The following is a 20,289-nucleotide window of genomic DNA, read 5'->3' as shown; positions in this document are numbered from 1 at the left end:
GTCATTTTGCAAATTCATACTTTCCTGACACTTGTGCATTTCCATTTTGTACCCATAAACCCAACTAATTGTTTATTAATTATTTTTTCTTTAGAGCCAAGTTGTTATTTTCAAGAAGTAAATAAGTAATTCAACAATGTTCAAACATCCGTATAACTTAAACTTGATTGCACATTACTGTCAGAAAGCGTTTTATTGTTCCCGTTTACCATCAACTATGATCTATGTTTTAGCAAGTGAGAAATGTTAAATGGTAATTTAAATAAATGGTAATAATAACTCAGAGTCCTCCTTCTTTTTACCTAAGCCACTTGATAATTAAAAATATGACAAATCCTGACTTCTCAAAGCGGGTAAGAACTCATCGGTGGCTGAAGACTCCCATTCCCACCTAAAAGACTTTCATAAAGAAAGAACCAAACCCACAAAAAGGTATGAAATAAATAAATAAATAAATAAAATGAATTTGCAGCATCAGGTCAAAAAGCTGCAGATTGCAAACAAAATTCATCCTCAGTATCCTGGCATCTTTCTACTGCCTGCTTGGTCTGAATTAAAATGGTTCAAAATATCCAGTTGCTACAGCTTTAATGCAGTGTAACGTGAAGTAAAACGTTATTTTCTGTGTTATTGTCTGCTTTATATGTGTGCTTTTATGTGATTGATGTTTTTTTCCATGCAAATACTGTCTGGAAAGGGGTATAACCTGTTTTGAGTGTTTTACTTCTAATTCATCGTGAGTTTCTTACTTAAATGTGATATAAATACGAGTACTTTTATTTTAAGCTTGTTTTCTATTATTTTTTACGGACTTTCCACCGTTTATACCTAATTTTTCCTCAGATTTTACAGCTGCTAGCAGAACAGCCCAGGGCGAAACGTGTCAGCCTCACAGTTTCTGTAATTTAAGACGTTTTTCGTGACGTTTTCTGATTTAAAAAAATAAAACAAGTAATTTTTTAGGTAATTCTGCAGCTGTCGTCACTGATGTCAACACGGACAGTAAGTAAACACAACTCACCTTCCGTCTCTACCAAACTGCTTGCTAGCTTAGCCGCTAGGCTAACAGGAAGCTCGGAGCGATCACTTACTGCCGGCTAACCGCACAAACCAGAACGGACAGCCGAGGCGAGCATGGGCCGCTTGGTTCTCTGTGGAAAACTGCGAAAAAGCTGCAGACATTAACCCATCCTAACGCACCGCCGCGGCTCTCACACTCAGCCGCGTTATCACAGCTGTCCGGCTGCCGCGTGACCTCAACTTCCGGTGCGCGTTTTCAAAGTAAAAGCGTTTCTCCGCAGCTTGTGCATACGAATAGAATGCAATTATGTAAAAAATATGAGTTAAATGTATTTCAGTGGCTTGGTAGACCTGTTTCCCTGCAGCAACAATGTTCTAGGTTGGAATCCCAGCCTGGCATTTTTGTTTCTGCATGTTCTCCCTTTGCATGCATGGGCTCTCTCTGGGTACTCCGGCTACCTTCCTAAAACATGACTGTTAGGCAGGGTTGGATGATATAGAAAACAAAGATCTCGATGAAAGATTTTTATTTATTTTTTTACCAAAACTGTAAGTTTTAAAAAAAGAAGCATACCACTGATCTTTATTTATTTACTGGATTGCTGATAGGCCCGAAAAACTGAAGTCACTGGCTGCCATCTTGCTACTCCCTACTGTCACAGAATCCTATAGGCTTTGGTTGCAACAACAAAGCTGTGTGAAAACGTTTTACAGGTAATTTCACAGTCAGTGGCTGTACTAACGCTATCAAGTACTGAGAAAGTCATATGCTGAAATATTTTGCACGTTTTATACATACATACATATATATATATATATATATATATATATATATATATATATATTATATAATGGGTTGTCTTTTAAGATCTTTTAACCTACTTTCACCCTGTAAGTCAGGTTCTGCTCTACTAGTTACTAGCTTTTACCGGCCTGGCCATTATCAGGACTGGATGTGAGGAGTGAAACATTCACGAATAACTCTCTCCATGGGTTTTCTGTGACCTTTTCAGTGTCTTACACGATAGTGGATACATTTCTCTGCATTTTTAGCTTGAAACTTGCTTGACTTAATTGTGATTTACTGATATTTGTTTCTGCACAGCTCCCCGAAGGACTGGACTTTTGACTTATGGGTAGCAACAGTTTCTTCTCTGAGGTCGTCACTAGTGTCTTTCTACTTCGGCATTGTGTTTCACACGCCTGTAAACTCCAGACTGACTGACGGTCCAGAACTGCAGGTTTTATGGAGGTGATCGGATCGCGCCTGAATTTGAACAGGAGCACCTGGCTGCTGCTTTCTTTGAGGAGGAGAGGAGAAGACAAGGCCAACCAGAAAGGTTTTTTCCTATCCCTGTAAATATTATTGGACCCTAAGCGTTCCAATCCCAGATTTTCCATGCACAACGCTGTGTTTACCTCTTGAGTGAAAAGCCCCTTTATTATTCTTTCACATAGAGTAGACCTTTATCTAACATAAGGATTCTTTAATTTAAAAGCCACAAGTGTTTTGTTCCTGCTGACCACAAGTGACGTTAGCTCTGGGCGCCCATTCAGTCCAGCTGAGGCTCAACAAAGGAAATGCTCAGCTGACAAACATCACTTTCATGCAGTGGACTGGTCCAGAGAAGGTTATCTAAACACATGCATTGATTTCATATTTGCACTTTTTATTGCAGTGTGAATGTAAATGGTGCTCCAGTTTATAAAGGATCCCTCAGGCCGAGCTGAAAGCAAACAGTCATGGCTTCTCTAAGGACTCTGACTCTTCTGGCTTTAGCTGGTGAGCTTCTGCAACATAAAACCTTCATAATTATGTTAGCATGTTTTATAGCTTGCTGGGAGAGAAAACGTTTCTGCTTTCTTGTTTTCCAGCAGGTTTTTCCTGCAGCCGGGCCTCAGACTGCTCATACTTTGGTCTCCTGAATCACCTGAACATGGATACGGCGAACACAGCTCTTGGAATTTTGCGTCCCGTGAAAAACTGGACCACAACCACGCTCGTTCAGCTCGACATGATTCTGAACGGCATTTTGGACGTGGTGAGTGTCCTCTTCGTCCTCTGTGGTTCTCCTGGAGCTTTCTGTGTATTTTTTATGTTTGGAGCGAGGATTTTACAGACAGTTGTTTTCAGCTTAGTTGTTTGTCACAATCGGAATAAAAGACCTTTATTATTCCGATTAAAACTAGTTATTTTCTCTTATAGTAAAGTGTTACATAGGTGTAGATTTCAACAACAGCTTTGACGGACAGGAAAACATTCTCATCATTGGAGATGTGATTAAAGAGTGAATATAGATGCTTTGTTTTATCTAGCTCGACCAAACCTCGACCAAATCTAAAAGATTCAAAGATTGAACTCAAAGAGTTGGTTAAATCACAAATTAAAATTTTCTAAACTCATATAAAATAAAATAAAAATCTTGGAAACGTCTTCCTAATCCTCCCAGCCAAAACAAAGCTTTTTTGTTTCCTGCTGTTTTTGGGGTTGAATATTCTCTTTTTTTCTGCAGAATGAGAAGTTTCAAACCGTCACAAATCACATCTGGATCAATATGGTAAAAAGATCAATTACTGGTCATGGTTAGCTTTGTTGTCATATAGTGAAAGAACAGTCCAAGTGTTTTCTTTCTTTTTAATTGTGTTTTTTCCCCCACACAGTTTTGGATAAATGAATTTCTCACCTGGAATTCCTCAGAGTTTTGTGGGATGAACATGTTGACCATTCCAAGTTCGATGCTCTGGATTCCAGATATAATAATCTACGAGGAGTGAGTTATTTGTTAAAAATATGAACAATAACAACAAAAACGCACGTGGCTCAGGGATTTGTTTTTTTCTCTTCTCTTTTAGTGCCTCTGATTGCTCGGATTCTAAACAGGATCCTCTTGTCACCGTTGATCCAAGCGGGCTGGTCCGCATGAGAACCCGACTCATGCTGACCATCAGCTGCAAGTTCAACCTCTACAGATTCCCTTTTGATACGCAAACTTGCAACATCACATTTTTATCCTTGAATTACGACGGTAAATTTCCTTCTGCTTAGTGGGACACAGTGTGATTTGCAGATTTCCGCGCTGATTTTAACCCCACATACATCTGTCCTCTGCATGGACTCATGGTGCGGAGGTTTAAATAATTAATGAATAAATATGTTTTACAGCAGCAGCACAATCTCACACTGAAAAATTTATAAAACAACAGTGGGCAAAAAAATTTCAATTTTTACTAAAAACATCCTCATTGGATACTGATTGTGTCTAGCCTAGGAACTACAAAGTAGTTATTTTGTTTCTTGTTTTTTGGGAGTCTAAGGCTACGTTCACACTGCAGCCTGAAGTGACCCAATTCCGATTTTTTTGCCCTTATGCGACCTGTATCTGATCTTTTTATAACAGTCTGAACAACAAAGATCGAATTTTTTCAAATGCGACCCAGGCCACTTGGATATGTGGTCCTGAATCCGATACGTATTTGATCTTTTCAAATGTGACCTGTGTCTGTACGGCCAGGTCACATTTATCCGACCTGTACTTCACCGATACTCGACAAACGTCACTATTCTGCGTCCTGCTATGCAGAAGCGGGAATAAAAACGACACCCATAGCGGACTACAATGAGAAGAGCAGTCAATGGAGGAAAAGCTCCGGTTAGAAAATAAATTAATGACCGCAAAATGCGCACCAGCATTATAATCCTTGTTTACTTTCGCAAACACTGAGGACGCTTGCTACGTGTGACGTCATCACGTCCTCGAGTGCGCATGCGGGACACTTAAGTTGAACGCATTCAGTTCACACAGGAGATCACATACAAGTCGCATATATTTGGAAATGTGAACGACCACGCAAAAAAAAAAATCAAATTTCACAAAAAAATCGGAATTGAGCATCAAGACCTGCAGTGTGAACGTAGCCTTAATATGATGTGACAAAGAGGCCTATTTAACCGTGGTCCCATTTCAAAATGGGAAATATAAGCGAACATGCCATTCAGGTGTGTCATAAAAGGGCAACAAGAAAATGGTCCCTTATCTTACCTACAGTTAGAGAAATGATCAAGAAGTTTAAAACTACCAGGTCAGGGGCTTCCCGCCGTCCGAGCTCCCTGTAGCGGCCACCGCTGTCAGACCAGAACGCTCCTTCAAGTGTTTTCAGTCACAGAGTTAAAGTTTACAGATCTTTGTCTCATCCATGTTCGGGATTGAGGAAAATATGTTGATCGGGTAACAGGGAACTGCAGGGAAATTATTTTAATAGGTGTAATAATTTTCCCCCTTCAGGCGCGGTTTGGTTTGCGAATAAAAACTATTATATTTCTGTTTTACCCACTCCGTTCATAGTGGTCCTTAATATTAATGTTGTCAATTTTCGTTTTTTCTGGACTTCCTCGGAAAAAAAACGTTGCCAATCCCTGTGTGTTCACGTCAAAACTCCTCTCCAGTCTGCTTGGTTTTAGCTAGCTCCTCAGCAGGCCAAGAAGGTGCCAATACGAGCCGGTGGAACTGGGCCTTAAGAGTGAGCTTTTGGGTCTCAAACACTAATTTGAAGGAAAATTGTCATTTACCCCTTTTTCCATTACAAGCCCCAAGATTTAAAGCTTTGGTTTACCCTGGGAAACATTTAAGTTTGCCGTGTTTCCATTTGCTGGGGGCCTTTTATGTAAAACAGACCAATGACGTATGGGAAGTTGTGAGGAAAACTGCAGTACTACTTTGGTCCAGTGTGTGGCAGCAAGAAGACCTGTGGAATAACACCTGTTGCCCCCTGCCGAGCATGGTGGAGGCGTATGGAGCTAAAACAATGACAGCTTGCAGCGGCATTGAAAAGAGATTTGGCATTGAAAAATCACTGTTTTGCAGTCGGGGGCGGGGCTAAACATCTCAGGTTGAGTAAATCAGAAGTGCATCTAAAAGTTGCAGGACAGGGATCCTTGAGAGCTGGAACCTGAAGCCTTTGGTTTCGATCGAAGCATAATCATGTGTCAGAGGGGCCTAGTCAAAGTCCAGACATGAATCAAGTCGAGAATCTGTGACTGGACGCGATAACTGATGTTCACAGAATGTCTCCATTCAACCTGACTGAGCTTGAGCTGGATTGCAGAGGATATCAGGACAAAAACCTCAGCCTCTAAAGTCCTAAAAAATCTGAGATTTCACCGCAGGGAAGGCGGGTGTAGGCGTGACAAAGATGTGTCTCTGACAGGTTGAATACAAAAACCAAGCCAAGGAACATTCAAACTACAAAAAATGGGAATAAAAAAAATGACTTATAACTTATATTGGAGCGATTAAAATTATAGACAATAACCTAAATGTGCGTTCCTGTTACTACAGCTGATGTCATCCATTCATTAATGTTTAGTTATTTTTTATGTGCACAGACAGCGTTCTGAAACTGGGCTCAGTCACAAACGCCAGCATCCTGACTGAGGTGTCGGAGCATGTCATGCAGACTGAGGGGGAATGGAAACTTACCAACATAGAAAGCATCACCTCTACTGCCACACAGAAAAGTCAGCTGATTTACAGGGTAAGACGAATATTCCTGATGAAATCCCAATAGCTGTTTTCTTTTGTTGAAATAAAACTCTTGTTTTTACAGGTCTCCCTTCAGAGGAAGCCCTTTCTTTACATTATCAATTTAATCTTACCCCTGCTGTTCCTGCTGTTCCTGGATGTGGCCTCTTTCTTCCTCTGTGAAAGCAGCAGTGCGAAGGTCAACTTCAAAGTTACGATACTCCTGTCCATCTTTGTCCTGCTGCTGATTCTTAAAGACATTTTACCGTCCACCGAGGAGGCGCTGCCAGTGATGGGTAGGAAGCCACCGAGGACACAGACTCGTGATCATCCCTGCAACCTTAAGTTTATTTATTTCAGACACACAAGTACACAATAAATGATAATATATGCCCTTAAGATAAGATAAGATAAGATAAGATAAGATAAGATAGGGCTTTATTGATCTCACGGTGGAGAAATTTATTTGTCACACATCGGCTTAATAGACAAAAAGAAAGGTACCAAAAGGAGGAAAGGTGCATAAGGTATATGGTATATACAGTGTGTCCACATATGTGCATTGTATCAAAAATAAAATAAAAAATAAAATAAAAACTAGAAAAAGCTGTTCCTGCGTAACAGCGAGTGAGAATGCTAATCTGCAGAATGATTTGAGCAGAAGATGCGGAAGATCCCTGCAGAAGAGGAAAAAGTAGCTGAAAAACATTGAAATCAAATTTGAAGAATTTGAAAAAATTGCAGAATTTGAAAAAATTGAAGAAATAGAAGAAATAGAAGAATGTGACGAATTTGAAAAAATGTGAAGGAATTTGAAAAAGTTGAAGAATTTGAAAAAAAATAAAAATTTGAAGAATTTGAAAAAAAATGTAAGAATTAAAAAAAAAATTAAATTTAAAAAAATTGAAGAACCAAAACAATTAGAACAATTAGAAGAATTTGAAGGAATTTGTATCAATTTGCATTGATTTCAATGGGAACAGCCAAAAAAAATCGCACAAAAAGTGAAATATTTTTAAAAGAGTAAAAGTTAGCATAACCATAACATATAGCAGTCATGCCGGGAACGAGCCAAACGTTTTGATACCAAAATTGTTGAAATCGGTTGAAGTATGCCAGAGTAGTAGTAATATAATAATAATAAAGAAAAACAGGAAAACAATAAGTGAGAATGCTGTATAGCATTCTCACTGATTACAGGGGAAATAAAGCAGATATTTATGGTGACTTATATACAAATTGAATGACATTTTCTTGTAACATAAATAAATAAATAAAAAACAGTCTGAAAAAGGGTATATTGGCAAAAGCAATGAGCTTATAATGCCCACCCTCCAAAAACAATTTATATTGGACTAGAAAAGAAAAAAAAGATAAAAAGATTTTAAAAAAGGTGTCTACCTTTTATAATACATACCAAAATATAATTTTAAGGAAAAAAATTCTACAATAATAACATTTTGAAAAAAAAAGGTAATACACCCAATATCTTACTGCTATTAATTACATTCACATGATTCATAATGTTTAATCACATTATTCTTAAATTTTTAAACCTTATACAGTGTTTTAGCTCCTGATCTAGTTTGTTCTGTACATCAACCCCGACAAAAGAAATACAATGTTGTTTAACATTTGTTCTTACTTGTGTTTTTTCTAAACATTTTACCCCCTGTTAGATTTCTGTCCCTGGTAGAAAACAGACCCTGAATGTGTACCGGCAGTGTATCTCCTCACGCAGACCCCTCACTAACATGGCTGCACATTTTTTCTGCCAGCCATCTACTGCGTTTCAGTTTTCACCCTGGTGTGGATCAACGTCCTGGAGACCATGCTGATGAGCTTCTTGAACGGCCTCTCCTGCTGTGTTGGTGAGGAAGCCAACGCTTCTGAGGTCTTCAAAGTGAAAACGCAGCAGGAGGCGGACAACCCTAAAGGTACGGTTTTAAGCTTTTTGGGGAAAAAAGTAAAAATGTTTCCTGCTTTTCACAGGTGGGTTTCCTGTTTCCCCTCGTAGAGTCGGCAGGAGATGCAGGAGCAGCTAACCCAGAAGCGAGTAACCCTCCACTGGGACCGCTTGATGGTGGAGGACTGCTGAAGCGGATCCTGGGCAAAGAGAAAGCGGCTCTAAAACCCCCAGGAAGACAGGAAGAGGATGCAGGAAGGACCGGCTGCCGCTGGCTCAGACTGGTTAAGATCTTTGACAATGTATTCTTCGTCCTGTATTTCACTACTGTCGTGATTTCTCAGGTGTTTATGTTTATGCTTTGGAACGTTCCAGACCTTTTGGGCTAACTGCCTGCGTGTCTTCTTCTGTCGCGCGATTTCTGAGAGTTATTGGCTGAATCAATGTAATTTATTCATACTGGTAAATAGAAGTGAAATTTATAGAAGTTAAGACTAACAATAAAACATTTCTGCCTTTCAAATGTCTTGTTTTATATAAACAAACCTGAATGCATCCATTTACCTGCCTGTTTGTCTGTTTGCCCATCCATCCATCCATCCATGCATGCATCCATCCATCAATCCATCCATCTGTCAATCCCTCCATCATCCCTCCATCCATCCATGCATGCATGTATGCATGCATGCATGCATCCATCCATCCATGCATCCGTCCATCCGTCCGTCCGTCCGTCCGTCCGTCTGCCTGTCCCTCTGTCAGTCTACTACACTCAAAGAAATTAAAGAAACACTTGAAAACACATCAAATTTCAGTTGGAATAAAAACCTCCTGCCGGATTAGAAACCAAAAAATATGTTCATTTGATAAAAATTAAAACTATCAGGGTCTAATCCGAAATAACAACAGAAATAACAATTCATTGGACTTTATTATTTGTTTGGTGCCTATGTGTGTTTGTATGCCTGCCTGACAACGGCGGGGCTCCTTATGAGATGACGAATGGTGTCCTGTGGTATCTCCTCCTGACGAGGGCATCTCTGAACCACTGGACAGTCTGAGGTGCAACCTATTGGCTTCAGATGGACCCAAACATGACGTCCCAGAAATGTTCTGTTGAGTTTAGGTCAGGGGAGCATTGAGGCCAGTCAATGGTATCAATTCCTCCATACTCCAGGAACTGCCTGCAGAGTGAATCTGCGTTCATTGGTGAAAAGAACCGGATGCAGTACAGAACCTGCCTATTCAGGTATTCCCTGGGTGAAGCAAGTGGAGCTCCACGGTGCCAGGCAGAGAGAGCAGGGCCGACTAGAGGACACAGGGCTCTCAGGGGCCTCTCATGAAGTATTTTTCTGATGGTTTGGCCAGAGAAACTCTGAAGGGTTCTGGCTGTATTCATCCTGTTGCTCATTTGCACAAAGGAGCAGAACCCAGTCTTGATGATGGGTTAAGGACCTTTGGTCTCCTGGCTTAAAGAAGCCAACAGTCTGCACATCTCTGGTTTTCAGGGAGTGTAGAAACGATCCCATTAATACATCTCTGTATTAAAAATGTATTTTTTTTATTGTTTTGATGTAATATTCTAATCTTAAATTTGGATTTTCATCATATGTGAGCAAAAAAAAAAAAAATATATATATTTTTTTTAAATCACCATTTCCTAAGAGAAATAAGGGCTTTAAAATGTCAGTTTGAGTAATTAATCTATAGTATATAATGTGTTTACCTTTGTTAATTGGTTTACTGAAACAAATGGACTTTTTGATAATATTCTAATGTATTGAATATGACAGAAAAGAAAATATTGTTTTTATTTATTTATTATTTTGTTTGCATGATAATTATTATTTTCCATAGTCATATCTGCATGTAAAATAAAATTATCTTAACATTGGTTTTCAAGTAAAATACAATGCTTGCATATATTTATATGTATACATTTTTAGTGGCAGGGGTAAAGGCAAGAAAACAGGTTTATTTCAAGACTACAACAAAAAACTAACGTAAAAATAACTTTCCATTCATGCATATTTTTAATGAACAAACTGAAGTGAAATTTAGAAGCCTTTCTGATTATAAGCAGAAAACCAAATAAAGATTTAAAATTCAATCCATCCAACACATATATATATCACAAAAGCGACAAAAGTCAAGAGGTATCCAACAAAGAAGAAATTGTCAATGATTGTAGCCACTCTTCTGTAGCATCCAGACTTCCTCTGACTTCCTGCTTCCTGTCGAGCTGCTTTCACCTCATCCAGAATCAGCTTCAACAGATCAACATCGCCTAGTTGACCCAGAGGGAAGAAACTTTGCTCTGGTTTAACTTTCTCGTTCTCTTCGTCGGGCTCTGTCAGGGGAGCAAACATGAGAACTCTAAACTTTTTTGTTTTTATAGCAGTGCATTCAGTAAAAAGCTGTAAAATCCTGGTTTACACCAAACTGCAGAAAATGCAAAGAGTTAATGAAGTCACAAAGCCTATGTTGATCTAAAATTCACTAATAAGTTAGTTGGACAATACAGATTTCACATTTGGTGCTTTTTATTTTAGGCCATAGAGAGTTTTACTGTAAAAAGTTGAGCTTGATTATGAGCTAGTGACGTTGGTGGAGTATTGTGGGATGTTAATGGCTAATAACAATCTGTTCAGGTTAGCTGTAGCTTCATAACAAGTACCACAAATTTCTTTACTAGTTAAGAATGTATTAAATGACTTTGGATCATTTCAGAACTAAATCAAAATTTAATCTCACTCCTGCGTCATTACAAAGAAACCCTTGGCTGGAAATGTCAAAATAAAAGCACTTGATGTTCCGTTGCCTTCGACAATTACCACTCTTTAAATTAATTGCTACACTTTCCTTGCTCAATATGTTATTTATGCATTAATTTTTTAATATCTTAATTATTTAGAAATGGGACCAAAGGTTTTAAATGTGCTTTAAGAAAATAGTCTGAATGACCTTCATAAAAAGAGGAGAAGAAAACCCTCCAAACCAGATTTAGTCCTATATATGAAGGAGCAGACAATATGAATACAGGGATATACAGCTATTAACTTATTTATGAGAAAGACAAAAAGCAAAAATGCAACAATAACATATTTTAACCTCTTTTCTATAATTTTTCTTTGAGCATAAATGCCTATTTACATTTTAAATAAAGGAAATATGGCATTTGATCAATTTACAAAAGAATATAAGTCAGCCTTTAGCACATGTTTTGGATGGTACATTAAATGCTAAATAGTTAAAATATGATTGGCAATTAAATATTAAAACACTTAAAGAGATTATATATTATATATATTGCTCATGTAATAATTTAGGATAAACGGTACATTGATGCAGTCAGAGGTGACCTGGACGAGGAAATGTTGACATCAGATGTTAGAGACTTAATAAGAAATGATTAGCAAACATCTCTGAAATAAAAAAAAAAACTTTGTTTCATAACCTCAAATATTGATACATATTTGAAAACATTTTTCTGTTTTTAAAGAAACACTGACTGAAAACATACCTTTGTGACCCCTGGTTACCTTCTTCTTATTGATTTTGACCTCTGTGCAGTTCTTACTTTCTTTATCACAACACTGATCCAGATTAAACAGGAAGCTCACCAGCATGGATTCAAGCACACTGAGCCACACCAAAGTAAACACTGCAACGCAGAGGTTGGCTGGAATAAAAGGCAGGGCTTTATTAGAGCTCTGTGGGCTGTTACTGAATGCAGTAAACTCTGAAGAAGATCAATATTTGGTTTGTTATTGGCTTCTGCTCACCAATAATCGGCAGGTCCACTTCTGTTGAGGGCAAAATGTCCTTAAGAATCAGCAGTAAGACGGAGATGGACAGGAGCACTGTCACTTTAAAGCCAAACTTTTCCCCCGAATCCACAGAAATAAAAAACGAAGCCAGATCCAGGACCAGTAAATACACCAGAGGAATAATGAAGTTTACGACATAAAGAAAAGGCTTCCTCTCGAGTGTCACCTGAATGAAACGTCACGTTAGGATCAGATAGACTTGCAGAAAAAGGAGAAATCTTCCTTAGATTTGCTCTTACAATGTAAACAAGTGCGCTGTGATATCTCTGTCCGTTGGAGAGAAGATCATGGACATATTCCATGTCTCTCAGAGCCCATTCTCCTTGGGTGACCATATACTGTTCAGACAGGGCCATCAGGGTCAGGTTGTCTTCGGCTGATCTCAGAACCAAGGTGTTCACTGTGCACAGAGCAGAAAAAATATTTCAATCATCTTCCTGAAGCTGCCCTGGATGTTTTTTTCGGCACATTTTACCATCAGCGCCCATGGAGACAAACGTGATGTTGCAACGTTGCACGTCGAAGGGGAACTTGTAAAGGTTGAAGCTACAGGTGAAGGTAAGTTTCTGGCGAGCGAACGAAATCATTGAACCGTTGGGATGCAGGAGGACCCAAGGATCTTCATAGAGGCTGCTGCTATCAGAGGCACTGAAGGCAACATCAGAGGAAGAAGGTTTAGGCTCAGACATCTGACAGCATAAAGGGAAAATATGGTAGTTTTACTGATAAACTTTTCCAACAGCTCGTATCAGTCATCGATGCAGTAGATAACCCAAGTAAATCCATCCAGGGGAGGCAGATAATCTGCTATTACCATATAACATAGAAAGTACTCCTGGGTCAATGTGAGCTTCTGTGCTTTCTGTGTCTCTGCTCTGTCTTCTCTAACCCCCAGTGGGTGGAGGCAGATGAGCGTTCACACTGAGCCTGGTTCTGGTTCTGCTGGATGTTCTCCTCCCTGTTAAAGGGGAGTTTTCCTCTCCACTGTCGCTTCATGCATGCTCAGTATGAGGGATTGCTGCAAAGCCATCAACAATGCAGACGATTGTCCACTGTGGCTCTACGCTCTTTCAGGAGGAGTGAATGCTGCTTGGAGAGACTTGATGCAACCTGCTGGGTTTCCTTAGAGAGGAAACTTTCTGACCGACCTGGATAATTTGATGGAATTTGACTTTGTAAAGAATTTTGAGATAACGCGTTTTGAATTGGAGCTATATAAATAAATTTTTATTCAATTAAATACAAAAATAAGTTTTCAGAAAGCCATCCAACTCAGCCAGATGCATGGTGCAGAGTTCTGGAAGTTTGCAAAAATAAAGATCTAAAGTGTTTTGTGCATTTCTTTTGGGTTTCCTGAGTGAACATCATGTTAATCAACCCTTAGCTTAAGTAAAAGCTAAATGTATTTTAGGGGGTTTGTCTCTACCAGCTGTGCAAAGCCAGAGACAGAAAATGTTTTCCATATTTATTAGCAAAATCTCACAGGCTTAGACTGGATGGAGAGTGTCTGTAAACATACTTTTTAAACCATTGCCACAGTTTCTCGATTGAGTTTGGGTCTAGGCTTTGGCTGGGCCATTATAGTACATGATATGTTTTGATTTAAACCAGCTTTAAGATGATGTGTTTAGATGATGACAATAATTACATGCTAAAAGTAAATTATATTTACAATTAATGTTAATAACTCTATTTCTGCCTGACCCTGACAGTTGCCCTACACCTAACCATAAAAATTATATTCTACCACATTAAGAACAGGCGATGGTCCCCACAACATTGCAGGTCTTCAAAAAGTAATCACACCTGCTAAGGTCCTTACGAGGCAGCTAAACAAGCACACGCACACACACACACACACACACACACACTTACTCCTGTTGAATGACTATATTTGGGATCCAGAGCTTTGACCGTGGAACAGACAACTCGTTTATCCCACAGAAGTCGGAGGAATCCCAGTTCAGGAACTCATTTGTCCAAGCCTGAGAAGAAGAAATAAGAAAAAAAGCTGAGCTTTTAAGGACTTTTGTGGCACAGAAGACCTTGTAGAGACGAGTAACTTTCTTCATTTTGTAAATGTAATTTAATCCTTTTAAATGCATTGTTTTACTGACACGTGAAAACTCTTACCATCGTGAACAAGATGTGACCTGTGACAGTTTGAGACTTCTCATCCTGCAGATATCAGGATGACAATTAATTACAATGTCTGCTTTGCATGTTTGATTATTAAAGCTCAGAAAGTTCTTAATAAATGTATCACAACACCTGATTTTTTGGGGCAAAAATGAGCAATTTTGGAATCACTTCTCTTGGAGGATGTATGGTCAGTTGGTTTATTTTTTATGTTTAGAAAACATTATGACCCTGATATTTACATATACTGTATAAAAAGGCAGTGTCATACTGTCTGACATTAAAGGAGCAAGTTTAAAGTTTTTTCTTTTTATTTCCCATACATGCCCTTTCAATTTCCTCTATTTACCATGGTTACCTCTATTAGCTTCATTAGTCAGTTTATTAGAGAGTGATTAGTGTTGAATCCTCTGGGCATGTAGAGACAGATGCTTCTCTTCTCCAATGCACATGTGCAACACTGGTGTCATTTCAACTTGTCAACAGAGGGGGCAAACATCTGGGGAAAAAATTCTGAATCATGCGCAATGCTCCTTTAAATGGGACGTTTTTTCATACGACGTCACATTTACTCAACCCTCTGAAAAGCGACTCCAGTTGTCCTGATGGTCGGACAAACAGATTACAAACTAGCAATGTCTGCAACACCAATAATTCTGGAAGATGAGGACGTCCAGGGGGGTTAATTTCAAAGTGCTTCAATGGAGAAGCACAGCGTTCAACAACTAAGATGTTAGTTGAGATGTAGAGGCCCGAAAGTTGGCCTAAAGAAATCTATATTAGTGGAAAGGTAAGGTTTTCTCTTGCTAGAAGTATGGGCGGGCTGTGCGGTAGCTAGCATGTGGCAGCATTATGCTAGCTAGGCCTAGCCAAGTTATTTTCAGTGTTCTCTCAAAACCAAAATATGTCATATAACATAAATCATTTCCGTGGGTTCACCACGCCTGCACAGACGTTGCAGTCGCTGGTATTGGGTCTGGATTTTCCGCTGTTGGCCCATTACCACAGAAGAAAATTAAGCAAACAAATATAGATGCGTTGGATCAAATTTTGAACAGTAAAACTCTCCTGCTTACACGCTCGCATCCAACGTTCCCATGTCTCTGCAATCGTTCGGGGTTTAGGAAAATGGAAAAAAGAAAAACTTCAAAGGGTGACAATGGCCATATCGAGAGTCACTCCACCAGACACCGAAGCAGCAGTATTTTGTTGTTAACATTATATTTGCAGATGTAATATTCGGGACACGCTTTACTATTCTACAAAGTTTGTCCAACTCCAAGATGGCCGCGACGCATGCACACTGCGATTTTCTAAGTTTAGTAATTCGACATCAGTTGAGAAATGTCCTATCAGACTAAAGATTTACCGTTTTAGATATTTAAGGAGTACTAAAATTATTTGTCTTAGATTATTCCGGAATAATAAAATAATTCCTTAAAGTCATATGTATGAATAACTCTTCTTAAAGGTAAGTGGACGATTTTACTGGAAATGTAGATAGGAATTACCCAAGTCTTTTTGAATAATTGTACAAATGTACAAGACCGCCTTTTCTGCTCCTCAGGGGGATCATATGACAGAATCTCCCACATACTTTGGTCTTATTTCTTTCTTTTGAGGCCTTCGGTTTTTTATTATAAACTTGCTTCTTGCAACTCTCCGCCTTTTCCAAAGTATACCACAATAAACGGCTAACAACAAAGCTCATTGGATACATAAACACTAGAAGTGTGCAGCCAGCAAGCGGAAACTAACAAGGAACGTGTACAATGATCGGCATGTAGGAAACAAGATTGTCCACTATATTTTTAATATTTGGGCCAAACATTTTGGCTTCTTTTTGCTTTCTGAATGTAATGATAGTCATTAATACCCGACACTTTAATTTTTTTTTTCGATGAAGGACATGTTTACCTCGAGGACTGGTTTCATTCATCCAGATCCTGTCTCCGTACAGAAAGGTACGCTGGAAGGACATTTCCTTGCTGCTTATGCTTTCGTAGTAAAATAAATGAATGTCAAACCTTTAGGCAGGCCAGCTGAGCCTGGGACAAGATAATCATGGATAGGAACCCATCCATGACATTATGTAAAATAATATGCCCCTTTTCGACACGATTCACACTAAATTGTATCACCTTCCTTTTTCGTTCATGTTCTCCATTACTCCTCACCACAATTTGAATTATTTTGTATTCCTGTTTAGAACAATTTCTCAATCAGGGGTACCCAACACGGTGCCCACGGCACCAGGTACACTTCAAGGACCACATTTGGTTCCCAGAAATCTGTTCAAAAAATGCCACAACCCACCAGTGAGTTGCATCTAAAATGTATTTTATTCCATTGCTCTTCGTTTTTAACCACACTTGCATTTATGCAGATTTATAAAAAGGACAATATATTTTTTTTATAAAAAAAAGCAATTAGAATATGTTTGTTTTTACATAAAGTTTAGTTGAACTCTGTCTGAAAATGTTGGTGATCTGTGCTCAAGCTCACCTTCAAAATGAAAATCACTATTTTGTGGCAACAATTATTGTTATTTGTAAGGCGGAGAGACAAAATAAATTCCCGATCTCTTTGAGACATGGCCGTGAAAAAAAGAAAATTAAATAGTTACAAACAATTAAAAAGGAAAAAAAATAATCTAATTGTTTATTTATGATAAACATAGAATCATTATTTTAATGGATGCATCTCAAGTTTTATTAAAATTTCCCTTTGCTCTTTCTGAATAGGCTGTTAGTTTCACTGTCAACTCTTTTTTCGTTATTCTATTTATTGTAGTATTTTAGATATATGGTTTATAAAACTCTATCCTTCATCGAGGGACAAGTGCTGCTAATTAGCTCACGCTATCAGCACCATTATGCATGCTTGGCTTCCTCAGTCTGTTTGTTATTGTGCATCTGTCCCTGTGAAATAAACTCCATAAATAGATCTCTTGGCTTTTTATTAACAATAAGGACATGGTTTATGAATGCTACTTAATTTCTTCCCGGTCTGGATAGTGCATAGAAATGTATCATCAACTGGGGAGTCCTAACTAGTTATTGCTTAATGTGGTCCCTGCATGCTCGACGCCTAAAGCTGGTGGTATCGGTTCATGTATAAAGTAAATCTGGGCAGTTTTCCTTACAAAACACAAGCGGTGCTCAACAGATGTTTAGAAAATGGTAACTAAAACAGTAATAATTGAACTATGAATAACTATATTGGGTTTTGGACACCTGAAAGAAGCTTCAATATGAACAACAAAACCAAAGAGTCCCTGAATGAACACCCGGGTGAAAAAAATAAGAGTTTAGGCTAACTGTGTGGAAGTGTTTCTAGGTATATTTTATCTAATTTACAATCCTTTGCTCTTGCAACAGCAAACCAGTTGAAAACAAAGCAGATGAAACGAATTAATTAAATTAAGAGGACACTTACAACCCCTAAAATGCCGTACAGCAACATCGCCAGGTCCACTACAGTGGTGGTGGTCCAGTTCTTCACTGGTCGCATTATTTCAAGAGTCGTATCAGACGTAGCCAGCTTCAAATGCTCCAGCAGACCATGATATGAGCAATATGAAGACTGACCGCTGCAAACACCTGCTGAAAACGAGTTAACACAATCTGGATCTCAACACGGACTCAGAACATTTTCTGACTTGGGGGAAAAAAAGATGTTTTAAAAGTAACAAGCTTACCAGATAACACCATAAAAGTAAGAATCCATAGAGCTGCCATGGCTCTCAGCCTCTCTTTCAAACTGAGTAAACCTTTACGAACCGTGAAGCTGCTCAAATAAACGCAGCAAACCAGTCGTTGCAACCATTTAAATGCATACTGGACGCTTCTGTTTGTTCATCTAATCTGCAGGAAAACAACTGAATAACATTTCAATTGTTCTGCAGCAGCTGCAGGAAAAAGCAAACATCTCAGTGTGACTCCATGTGGGGAGTTAGGTTGTCTGTAACTAAGAAGCGGGTTAATCAAAGTTCATCAGCTGCTCTGAAGAGATATATTACTGTATACATAACGCTTTAGTTGTAAACTGATGTGATGTAAAGAAAGTATAAAAAAAAACAAGAACTTGTGAAATTGATAAAAATTGGTAAAAGCTGCATAAATTTACATTTCTTGTAGAAAGAGCATTATTTATGTGGGAGTCAGGATTAGCTTTAATTACCAATTTTGTGCACACAAACGCTTCTACTTTGCTCTTTATTAGGACATTTTCAGTAGAAATTGGGAAATTGGGAGTATTTCCTAAACACTTAAAGACAAGTTTACCAAAAGAGGAAGACACGGTTTAATGAGTTCAAATACGCCTGATAACTAACCTGAAGTCTCATCAGAGACAGTCTGACTCTACCGCCCTGAAGGTAAAAGTCTAAACTGCTTGCAGTTTAGACTTGAAGTTTTTTTTTAATTATTTACAGCTTATTTTTTAGACCCTATGTCACTTTATCAGAACCTAAAGGTGGTACTACTGAACAGGTAAGTTTCTGGGTTCTTTCCAGAACCTACATGCTGTTTTTCTGAGCTTACAGATAACTTTTCCAGCATTTGCAGCTTACTTTTTCAGGAACTTAGAGGTAAATTTTTTATTTCTGGGGTCCTTTCTTAAAACTTTTTTTTTTTTTTTATGTACAGGTTACATTTTGAAACTTACAGGGTACTGTCCTGCAGTTTAAAGGTATGGGTTTGAAAATTAAAAGGTAAAAACAAAAAGTGCAAATTAGAAGTGTACCAACTTCCAAAAGTACCACTAAAACAGACTCAGCTCCACCCCAGACACGGTCTATTTTCTCCAAACTCATCTAATAAACAGTTCCGGGCTTTAAAAAAACCAAATCCAGACTCAAAAACTGTTTTTACCCCAGAGTGGTCCAATCAGTCACCTGAAGACACACTACGGACGGAAGGTAGTAAATATCCTGGTCCCTGCTAACTTTTGTTTGCGTGTTTTACTTAGCGGATTATCTATATATACATTCACAGTGTTACCAAAGGTATTCACTCATTCTTCCAAATTATGGGGATCGGGTGCTCCGATCCCCTCAGCGGACTAAAATCCAGCACCGGGCATCCAGACTGTTTCTACAAAAGTGTGAAAGAACGTGGTTGGCTTGGTGGCCAGCAGAGGTCGCCAACGTCTTGCAGTCAATCGCTACAGATCTCCAACCTTCGTGTGGCCTTCAGATCCGATCCAGAACAGAGAGTTTTCATTGGGTTGGGTTTCCAATCGCCCGGCAGCTGCATCCAAGCCAGACATCACTAAAAGTGCAAAGCGTTGGACGCAGCACTGGAAAGCACGACGCCATTGGACTCTAGAGTCGTAGAGGAGCGTTCAATGGGAGGGCGAATCATGCTTCTCCATCTGGAGATCTGATAGACCAGTATGGGTTTGGTGGTCACCAGAACGGTGCTTGTCTGGGTTCTGGTGTGGGGCCGTTTTTTTTTTAGACCCAATTCCCAGTAAAAGGAGCTGAATGAACAGACCAACTTAGTGGGAACTAGGGCTGTGCATAAAAATCGATATAAAGATTAATATCGATATTTTTAAAAACGATTTAATATCGATATTCTGGCTTTCAATATCGATATACCTCCCAACCTCTAGGGGGCGTTTTTTTTTTTTTTTTTTTTCTCCCCCAGTGTCCTGTCTAGCAATATGGCAATAGGAATTGATGTCTCAATGCCAGATGGAGCTCGACAGATTTTGCTTTTACAAGTGGAGCAATCGGCTTTCGCCATAGTGCTCCACTTGATTTATGCTTGTAAATAGCTTTATTATGATTCCTGCAAGGAGAATTTCAAATTATATGGACATGACAATGGGAGAGTAAAGGAAGAACAAAAAGTGAAAGAAGAAAAAA

General features: G+C 38.8%; 3 protein-coding genes across 3 annotated transcripts in view; 1 reads left to right on the top strand and 2 right to left on the bottom strand.

Moving 5' to 3' along the window:
* The window catches only part of LOC105932820 (transmembrane protein 104), an 81,086-nt gene extending 79,827 nt beyond the window's left edge, over positions 1–1,259 (bottom strand). The window contains exon 1 of the mRNA XM_012872109.3: positions 1,022–1,259. The gene's annotated coding sequence lies outside the window, so the exon portion shown is untranslated. The remainder of the gene's footprint in view (positions 1–1,021) is intronic.
* Positions 121–8,861, top strand: LOC118566394 (5-hydroxytryptamine receptor 3A-like). Its single transcript, XM_036148358.1, has 10 exons — positions 121–1,002; positions 2,700–2,803; positions 2,896–3,062; positions 3,534–3,578; positions 3,682–3,791; positions 3,874–4,046; positions 6,404–6,552; positions 6,625–6,835; positions 8,318–8,476; positions 8,557–8,861. Exons 2-10 carry the CDS (start codon positions 2,764–2,766, stop codon positions 8,832–8,834), a joined length of 1,332 nt encoding a protein of 443 aa, XP_036004251.1. The 5' UTR covers positions 121–1,002; positions 2,700–2,763; the 3' UTR covers positions 8,835–8,861.
* A 1,508-nt stretch (positions 8,862–10,369) lies between these two features.
* On the bottom strand, positions 10,370–19,889 carry LOC105932798 (5-hydroxytryptamine receptor 3A-like). Its single transcript, XM_036147715.1, has 9 exons — positions 18,115–19,889; positions 17,853–18,019; positions 14,409–14,453; positions 14,151–14,260; positions 12,751–12,923; positions 12,515–12,675; positions 12,231–12,441; positions 11,969–12,127; positions 10,370–10,795 (listed from the first exon to the last, which is right to left on the bottom strand). Exons 1-9 carry the CDS (start codon positions 18,152–18,154, stop codon positions 10,545–10,547), a joined length of 1,317 nt encoding a protein of 438 aa, XP_036003608.1. The 5' UTR covers positions 18,155–19,889; the 3' UTR covers positions 10,370–10,544.
* Positions 19,890–20,289: the final 400 nt, after the last annotated feature.

The sequence above is a fragment of the Fundulus heteroclitus genome, chromosome 16 (assembly GCF_011125445.2).
Source record: "Fundulus heteroclitus isolate FHET01 chromosome 16, MU-UCD_Fhet_4.1, whole genome shotgun sequence".
NCBI lineage: Eukaryota > Metazoa > Chordata > Actinopteri > Cyprinodontiformes > Fundulidae > Fundulus > Fundulus heteroclitus.
This window is presented reverse-complemented; position numbering and strand designations above follow the sequence as displayed.

Excerpts from the sequence above, each read along its gene's own strand:
- LOC118566394 (XM_036148358.1), top strand. The coding sequence starts at position 2,764 with ATGGCTTCTCTAAGGACTCTGACTCTTCTGGCTTTAGCTG. Across the intron at positions 3,792-3,873 it reads GATATAATAATCTACGAGGA|TGCCTCTGATTGCTCGGATT; the intron begins GTGAGTTATTTG and ends CTTCTCTTTTAG. Across the intron at positions 8,477-8,556 it reads GGAGGCGGACAACCCTAAAG|AGTCGGCAGGAGATGCAGGA; the intron begins GTACGGTTTTAA and ends TTCCCCTCGTAG.
- LOC105932798 (XM_036147715.1), bottom strand. The coding sequence starts at position 18,154 with ATGGCAGCTCTATGGATTCTTACTTTTATGGTGTTATCTG. Across the intron at positions 14,261-14,408 it reads GTCACATCTTGTTCACGATG|GCTTGGACAAATGAGTTCCT; the intron begins GTAAGAGTTTTC and ends TCTTCTTCTCAG. Across the intron at positions 12,442-12,514 it reads ACAGCGCACTTGTTTACATT|GTGACACTCGAGAGGAAGCC; the intron begins GTAAGAGCAAAT and ends CGTTTCATTCAG.